The 9,096-nt window shown below is 47.4% G+C and overlaps 1 protein-coding gene across 1 annotated transcript in view; it reads right to left on the reverse strand.

Moving 5' to 3' along the window:
- The window catches only part of man1a1 (mannosidase, alpha, class 1A, member 1), a 142,290-nt gene extending 141,361 nt beyond the window's left edge, over positions 1–929 (reverse strand). Inside the window, exon 1 of the mRNA XM_079572019.1 lies at positions 355–929. Within this exon, the coding sequence (XP_079428145.1) occupies positions 355–885 (531 nt within the window). The 5' untranslated portion in view covers positions 886–929. The remainder of the gene's footprint in view (positions 1–354) is intronic.
- Between the last annotated feature and the right edge of the window lie 8,167 nt (positions 930–9,096).

Consider the following 9,096-nt stretch of genomic DNA (forward strand, 5'->3'; position numbering starts at 1 on the left):
CCCTACAGGCCCGAGACGCATACCATTGTATCGTGTCTCTCTATACACTACTCCACGCGGTCCAACAACATTACGCAACGTAGCCAGTGTTTGGTTTGGCGCTGCTGGGTGAACTGCGGGTTACGTGACACTTCAGGAAATAGTCGAGCGCACAATGAAACAGAACAGTCATTTTGGAAAATAAATAAATAAGCAGTTTATATCAGACGCGTGGATACTAGGTTAAAAAAAAGTTGGCGTAAAAGTCACTAAATAAGGAAGTACACGCATTGCAGTGCCTGACAGTTCGCAGGCAGGTCTGGTGAAAGGGATTATGCGCGTAATTACACAAGCTCACCCCCCCTCTGTACCTACCTCTTTGATTTTGGCCCGTCTCTCCCGGGTCTCCGCGTCGACCGGCTCGCGCCCCGTGGTCCCCGGCGGCCGCTGGTACTCGACCATAGGTAAATGATTGGCATCCTTGCCGCCGAGCCCCGCGCTCTTCTCCTGCGCAACTTTCTCCTTGTCGAATAGAATGTCCTGCTTGATCTCGTCGGGCCGCTTCTGTAGCGTGTCCTTCGCCTCCAGCAGGGCTTTCTCGTGGTCCTTCCTGATCTTGGCCAGGACCTTCTCGTCGTTGTTGTTATTGTTACTCGCGGCCGAACCGGAGTCGCTGTTGCTCTCCGGGTTGGTGCGCGTGTTGGTCTCCACGGCGGCGGAATGGAAGAAAACTCCGCTGAGCAGCTTGGACGAGTCCGGCAGGAAGAAGATCGCCCCGAAGCACAGCGTGATGAAAGCGCTGAAGACCAGAAGCAGGATGAATTTTTCCGTCAACCTGAAGGAGGTCGGGCTGGCGGACTTCCGATTAGGAGTCGTGGTGAAAGGTAAAAGAGTTGCCACTGGCATTTTTTCCCTCTGCCCTCTTCCTTCCAACAAAAAAACTCAAACAAAATAAAACAAATTCAAACAGCTCAAGTGAAGCGCTCGGGTCGGAGTCAGATCCGGCGGTTTAGAGGTCCATGTCCGCGTGTCGGGGTGGATGCGGCGGCGGCGGGGGGAGTGCAGAGCGCGGTGAGGTCTCCGGGAAAAAGTTGAGGAGTGGAGCAGCTGTCCATTACGAAGACACTCCGCAGACAGAGCGAGCGCGGCGCACACAGGAAACCACGGCGAGGGGGCGGGGGGGCGGGCGGTGACTGGCAGCGCCCGTCGGCCAATCGGCGAGCACCATGTGAGCGCTGGAGAGCTAGGGGGGGCGTGGCATCATGACGACGGAGCTCAAAACCACTGACAGCTGCCAGGAAACTTACCAACGTGATGCTGACAGAATACTTTAGATTGTAGATTTCTGCGTAATTGTTAAACACCAAAGAAAGAAGAAAGGATAGGATGTCATTTAAATAAGTGGTTGCCATACTTTTTTGTCTCGTGCACCTCTTGGACCTTATTTGTACTTTGTGTACCCCAATACCTCGAGGTTGTTGAGGATGATTTAAAGGCAAAGTTTTGTGTTCAAAATACTTTTGTTACTGTTGTTTAACCTCTAAAGCCCCGCCTTAACTGAGCGCATTTTCTCCAGTTCAGCTTTATCCAGATCTAAAAGGTCACAGCCTATAGCATATCATTTGAAAGCTAAGACCTACAAAACTCATCTAAATGCATCTTTATCCTCACGTTGCGGCGTTGTAGTCACTTTTTTTTGTCACTTTTTTGTTGCGTATTTCTCGCTCTTTTGTTCCATTTTCGTGTCCCCTTTGTTGCTATTTTGACACTTTGTTCAGGAAGCTTTTAGATTTGGGTAAAGCCAACCTGGAGAAAATGTGCTCTGTTCAGGTGGGGGTTAAGAGGTTAACCGAGCGTATTTTCTCCAGGTCGGCTTTACCCAAATCTAAAAGCTTCTCGACTGGAGCTTACAGGTTATACACCAGTGTACCGCCTCATTTGAAAGCTTAGCGCGACAAAACTCATCTAAGATTTTTCTTTGTGTTTTTGTGTTTGTTTGTTTTCTAGCTGCTTTTTCATCTTTTTTGTCACTTGTTTTGCTGCGTCACATTTTTGTCGCTTTGTGTCGCCTTTTCGTCACTTTTTGCTGCGTTTTTGTTTTGTTTTTGTGTTTTTTTTGATGCATTTTTTAATGTGTTTTTATCCTCAGTTATGTCTTGTTTTTGTCGCTATTATGACGCTTTTTTCAAGGCGCTTTAATATTTGGGTAAAGTGGAAATGGAGCAAATGTGCTTGGTTAAGGCGGGGGTTAAGAGGTGAAATAGCTTTTCTTTTGAAACGTATGTTTAAATAGAATTCAAGCTCAATAATATCTGAAATAAGTCCTTAAGCACCCCTGGTTTGGAAACACTGATTTAGAGAATCCAGGATCTTTTTTAAAGGAACAGGCCATCATTTTTACATACTGAGATATGTTCTTTCCTGAGCTTAGACGAGATGATACGTACCTGTCTGGTCTTTGTGCGTGCCCTCAGTCATGCAAAAACAACCAAAGATGTTGTTAGCATTTGGCCTCTCCCGATGTATTGCTATGGCTCCAAACGGGGTGAAGTTAGAAGCTACCACACTCTTCCACGGTACAAAGACCAGACAGGTACGTATCAACTTGTCAAAGCTCAAGTAAGAACATATCTCAGTATGGAAGAACTGTGCGCCCTAAGTCACACCAAAAGACCAAAGATGTTGTTAGCATTTGGCCTCTCCCAACATATTCCTATAGCTCCAAATGAGGCGCTTTCACCATCTAAATATAAGTGAATACAGGTATGCTGTGTGTTATTTTGAAGGGCAGAACTTGCAACAGCATGCTAAAGTTAGCGGAATTATGCTAATGCTAACGGCAAATAATCAAAGTTGGGACAGAAACTATGATAGTAATACCTAAAGTAATAAAATACAACGTGTCACTGTTGGAGCGGTCAAGTGTTTGTATTTTAGTCGATGAAATAACTGACCTGCCATATTTCTTGTGAATAAAGACACATTGCACAACAAAGCTAATGGATTTTGCTTCTCTTATGCATCACTGCCTACACCAAATGCATATTTATCTTACAAGTGGACCGGTGGTATAATTATGATCCCTGTTAATAGAAAACTGTTGAAAATGCCCTCGGGCCCTTGTTGTAAATGGCTTTTTCATCTTAAGCGATAATTAACAGGCAATTAACCAGAGAAAAACACGCCTCATGCACCTAGTCATGTGCTTTGGCCTCAACCCTCCCTGCTTTGAGGTTGTTGTTGTTGAAATTGTTCTACATGTCAGTTTTGAATACTCTGACGTATTATAAAACACTGATATTTTGCATTGATTTGTTTTTTAAGGTATTACACTGATGCGAGCCACAGCTGTTTTTTCAGTTGATACACTTTAAAAAATATATATATACTTTATCAGGCTTGGCCCAGTGGCTGACTATTTACTTTTCCAGCCTTGACAGTTTTTATCCCTTCGGAATTTTGACAAGAAATTCCTCATAGGCTTATTCCTTTTGGTCATGTGCCTTGGTGTGTCTGTCTGGGTATTTACTAAGTTGGCGGTTCGAGGTCAGTTACTCATTTACAACCAGCCGATGTGGAAAATACATGTTAAACCCCAATGACTGCCACTACTGAAACAAATTGCTGTGCCCATGACTTCCACTGAGTTTTGAAGATTACATTTTTGAATGACTTGCGCAAAGAAGGAACAAATTATTTTCAATGGCGGAAAAAAAGATCATATGAATAACAAATCTTATACAGGACGACAGCGAAGCCCGAGTGTTTCATCCCGTATCTTGATGCATCCATTTTTCTTTATCCTTCTCGACATATACCCGTCAGCTGCCATGTTGTTTGGACAGATGCCATGTAAATATAGCCGCGGAATCACTGACTTGAGAGAAAGAAAAACACGCTGTGCCTGAATGCATCGTCGGAGTGAAAAAAAGGAAAAAAACGCCCTCCACCTGAGAGCCTGGTGGTGGGAAACTCTAATCCCGGTTTTGACAGACACCGGCGGCCATATTGGGATTCTACTCGGGCGACTTGTCAAAATTATGATTACTCTCTCACTCCGCAATCCAAGCAGAAAATTAAAATCGGAGACGAAATGTAAGGCGTCTCAATATTGAGCGAAGAGACACTCGTGGCAACAGTTTTGACACGTAACATTCATCACTGTCGTTTTACTCGGCGATCTATTTTGCGACCCTGGGAAGCTCTTGATAACGTATGTATCAAAGGGAGTGTGGTTTTTCCCGGCGATGCAGCGATTTGGAGGGGGAAATGAACAAAGAGCTGCTTTGTTGTCAAGCCAGTTGTATCATTCGGCATTAAAGATGCAGCGGTGTCTTTTGTGTTGGCTTTTTTTCCAAGTACATTTGTTTCGTAAGTATGACGCAAAATGAAAAATGACTGTTTACATTGGGGAAGCCTCTTTTGTATGCACCATGAGAGGGATGTCTATCATAAAGTTTAAAACAAGACACCACCACTGTAAAGCCACGCCGCCTAACAATTTCAAACGCTGACATCGTTCCCAATAAAGACATTTAAATACTAGCACTTTGTCTGCACTATGGGTGTTTTTAACCTCTTGACCCCCACCTGAACCGAGTTTGGCATTACCCAAATCTAAAAAGCTTCTTGGAAAAAGTGTCAAAATAGCGACAAAAATAAGAATGAAAACCCAACAAAAGAGCGATAAAGGAGAGACAAACATGTGCAACAACGACACATTTAAAAGAGTGACAAACACACATGACTAAAAAGTCCATCCATCCATCCATTTTCTTCCGCTTTATCCGGGGCCGGGTCGCGGGGGCAGCAGTCTCAGCAGAGATGCCCAAACTTCCCGATCCACACACACCTCCTCCAGCTGTTCTGGGGGGACCCCGAGGCGACACCAGGCCAGCTCGGAGACATAGTCCCACCACCGTGTCCTGGGCCTTCCACGAGGCCTTGTCCCACTAGGACATGCCTGGAACACCTCCCGCGGGAGGCGACCAGGAGGCATCCGAAACAGATGCCCGAGCCACCTCAGCTGGCTCCTTTCGACGTGAAGGAGCAGCGACTCTACTCTGAGCTCCTCCCGGGTAACTGAGCTCCTCACCCGATCTCGGAGGGTGCGCCCAGCCACCCTGCGAAGGAAACTCATTTCGGCCGCTTGTATTCGCGATCTTGTCCTTTCGGTCATTACCCAAATCTCATGACCATAGGTGAGGGTGGGAACGTAGATCGATCGGTAAATCGAGAGCTTTGCCCTCCGACTCAGCTCCCTCTTCACCACGACAGACCGATACAGCGACCGCATCACTGCTGACGCCGCACCGATCCGTCTATCGATCTCACGCTCCATCCGTCCCTCACTCGTGAACAAGACCCCGAGATACTTGAACTCCTCCACTTGAGGCAAGGACTCCCCACCGACCCGAAGAGGGGAAGCCACCTTTTTCCGGTGGAGAACCATGGCCTCGGATTTGGAGGTGCTGATCCTCATCCCGGCCGCTACACACTCGGCTGCAAACCGCCCCAGTGCGTGCTGAAGGTCCTGGTTCGTTGAAGCCATCAGAACAACATCGTCCGCAAACAGCAGAGATGAGACTCTGAGGCTCCCAAACCGGACACCCTCCGGCCGCTGGCTGCGCCTAGAAATTCTGTCCATAAAAGTAATGAACAGAACCGGTGACAAAGGGCAGCCCTGGCGGAGACCAACACGCACCGGGAACAGGTCTGACTTACTGCCGGCAATGCGAACCAAGCTCCTGCTGCGGTCATACAGGGAACGGACAGCCCTTAGCAGAGGGCCCCGGACCCCATACTCCCGGAGCACCCCCCACAGGGCACCACGAGGGACGCGGTCGAACGCTTTCTCCAGATCCACAAAACACATGTGGACTGGTTGGGCGAACTCCCACGAACCCTCGAGTACCCGATGAAGGGTATAGAGTTGGTCCAGTGTGCCACGACCAGGACGAAAACCGCATTGTTCCTCCTGGATCCGAGGTTCAACTATCGGCCGGATCCTCCTCTCCAGCACCCCGGAATAGACCTTACCGGGGAGGCTAAGGAGGGTGATTCCTCTGTAATTGGAACACACCCTCCGATCCCCCTTTTTAAAGAGAGGGACCACCACCCCGGTCTGCCAATCCAGAGGCACTGTCCCCGACCGCCACGCGATGTTGCAGAGACGTGTCAGCCAAGACAGTCCTACAACATCCAGAGACTTAAGGTACTCAGGGCGAATCTCATCCACCCCCGGAGCCTTGCCACCAAGGAGCTTTCTCACCACCTTGGTGACTTCAGCCCCGGTGATGGGCGAGCCCACCTCCGAGTCCCCAGCCTCTGCTTCCTCATTGGAAGACGTGACGACGGGATTGAGGAGGTCCTCGAAGTACTCCTTCCACCGCCCGACGACATCCCCAGTCGAGGTCAGCAGCCCCCCACCCGCACTGTAAACAGTGTTGGTGAAGCACTGCTTCCCCCTCCTGAGGCGCCGGATGGTTTGCCAGAATCTCTTCGAGGCCGACCGATAGTCTTCCTCCATGGCCTCCCCGAACTCCTCCCAGACCCGAGTTTTTGCCTCTGCGACCGCACGAGCTGCAGCACGCTTGGCCTGCCGGTACCTCTCAGCTGCCTCAGGAGTCCCACAAGCCAACAAGGCCAGGTAGGACTCCTTCTTCAGCTTGACGGCATCCCTTACTTCCGGGCGCCACCACCGGGTTCGGGGATTGCCGCCGCGACAGGCACCAGAGACCTTACGGCCACAACTACGAGCAGCCGCATCGACAATGGAGGAGGAGAACAGAGTCCACTCTGACTCCATGTCCCCCGCCTCCCCCGGAATCTGGGTGAAGCTCTTCCGGAGGTGGGAGTTGAAGACCCCACTGACAGAGGGATCCACCAGACGTTCCCAGCAGACCCTCACAACACGTTTGGGCCTGCCAGGTCTGACCGGCTTCCTCCCCTGCCAGCGGATCCAGCTCACCACCAGGTGGTGATCGGTTGACAGCTCAGCCCCTCTCTTCACCCGAGTGTCCGAGACACGCGGCCGGAGGTCAGACGACACAACTACAAAGTCGATCATCGACCTCCTGCCTAGGGTGTCCTGGTGCCACGTGCACTTATGGACACCCTTGTGCTCGAACATGGTGTTCGTTATGGACAAACTGTGACTAGCACAGAAGTCCAACAACAGAACACCACTCGGGTTCAGATCGGGGAGGCCGTTCTTCCCAATCACCCCCTCCCAGTGACTAAAAAGTGCTGGGAAAAAAACATTTAAAAAAGCCACAAAGTAGCGTCAAAAACGCAACGTGACAAAAAACGACAAGAGAGTGACAAAAATGCAACAAAAAAGTGACAAAAAATAACAGACAAAAAAGTGCTGGGAAAAACACAAAGTAGCGTCAAAAACACAACGTGACAAAAAACGACAAGAGAGTGACAAAAAAAGCCTCAAAAATGCAACAAAAAAGTGACAGAAACAACAACAAAAAACAGACAAAAAGACAATAAAAATGTAGCGTAAAAGCGATAAAAACGACAAAAATGACAAAAATGCAACAAAAGAACGACAAAAAAGTGCCGAAAGCATGAAAAAAAACTGCTTCAAAATGTGACAACAAAGAAACGACAACGTGTCAAAAAGTTGCGATCAGTTTTGTTCTTGAGCACTCTTTTTTATCTTAATGAAAAAAAAAAAAGCCCCAGTCGAGAAGCTTTTAGATTTGGGTAAAGCTGAAAAATGCACTTGGTTAAGGCGGGTGGTAAGAGGTCAAAGGTGGAAAAGCAGGGTCGCCTCCCCTCAGGTCCGGACGTTTTTCTTTCATTAATAGGCCGTCAAACATGAGCTGCCCTGAACAAAGCACATTTTACCCAGATCCAAAAGCTTCTCGACTGGAGCTCACAAGCCTACAGGCCAGAGCAACACCTCATTTGAAAGCTAAGACCTACAAAACTCATCTACGATTGCCGCATTTTTCTCACATATTTGAAGCGCTTTTGTCTCTTTTTTTGGTCGTGTTTCCGTAGTCCCCCCCCTTGTGCTTTTGATGCTTTTTCATCACTTTTTTGTTACTTTTTTGTTGTATGTTCGCCACGTTATTGTCACTCTTTTGTCACGTTTTTGTCGCTCTCCTGTCTCTTTATTGTTGCTTTTCTGGCATGATTTTCCCGCTCTTTTCTTGCTTCTTTGTTGTTTTTTTGCTTCACTTTTTGTTGCACTTTTGTCATCGCTTTTTTGTTGTATATTTGTCGCTTTTTTTCTTCCGTTATTGTTGCTTTTACGACACGTTTTTGTTGCACTCTCTTCTCGATTTTGTCTCTATTTTTGACCACATTTTCCAGAAGTGTTAGATTTGGGCAAAGCCAAACTAGAGAAAATGTGCTCGGTTCCGGTGGGGGTTCAAAAGCATTATGGCCGACTTGCTGAGCGCATTGATTGAGCGCATTGCTGGCATAGATACAGACGGCATCTCGTCATAGAAGGGGGCGTGGCTTCGCCGAGGGGGAAAATAGAATCTTTAGAGAAACACAATTGTTCACTCTTTTTAGTCATTTTCTGGTGGAATATGAACTTATTTATCACACACAAATATAGTCAGGTCTAAATCGGGCCCACATGGATATTTTCTCACAGCAGATTGTTCTGTAGAAGTGAAAAAACGGCAGTCGTAGCTAGCGCTAGCTAACCGTTAGCATTAGCCCGATGCTAACATGTAGCATCATGTTAGCATTCTCCGTTATTTATGAATTTATGGGCTGTTGAACCACTTTGCTCCTCCCCATGTCTTTGTATCATTATTTAGCAGAAAACTATATCTATAATTCAGCATTTGTTACAGTAGTTTTTGAATAATTAGAGAAAGTTTACATTTTTTCAAAATTATTTTCCCCCTTAACTGTTTTCAAACATGACCATATATGTGCGATTCCAGAGATGCCGTCTGTATCTATGTTTGTCATCAGTTAGTGTGGCTATAGTTCATCTATATTCCATTCACAGGCAGTGCACATGTTCACGTTGACGCATCCCCGCCAGTGAATCCCGCAATATTGAAATTCTTCCTCAATTCATGCCCATAATGTTTCGCCTCAGACCCGCTGGAAACTCCTGCCACACGATTTCCGCTC

The sequence above is a fragment of the Gobius niger genome (genome assembly GCF_951799975.1).
Source record: "Gobius niger genome assembly, chromosome: 15".
In the NCBI taxonomy this organism is placed as follows: Eukaryota; Metazoa; Chordata; class Actinopteri; order Gobiiformes; family Gobiidae; genus Gobius; species Gobius niger.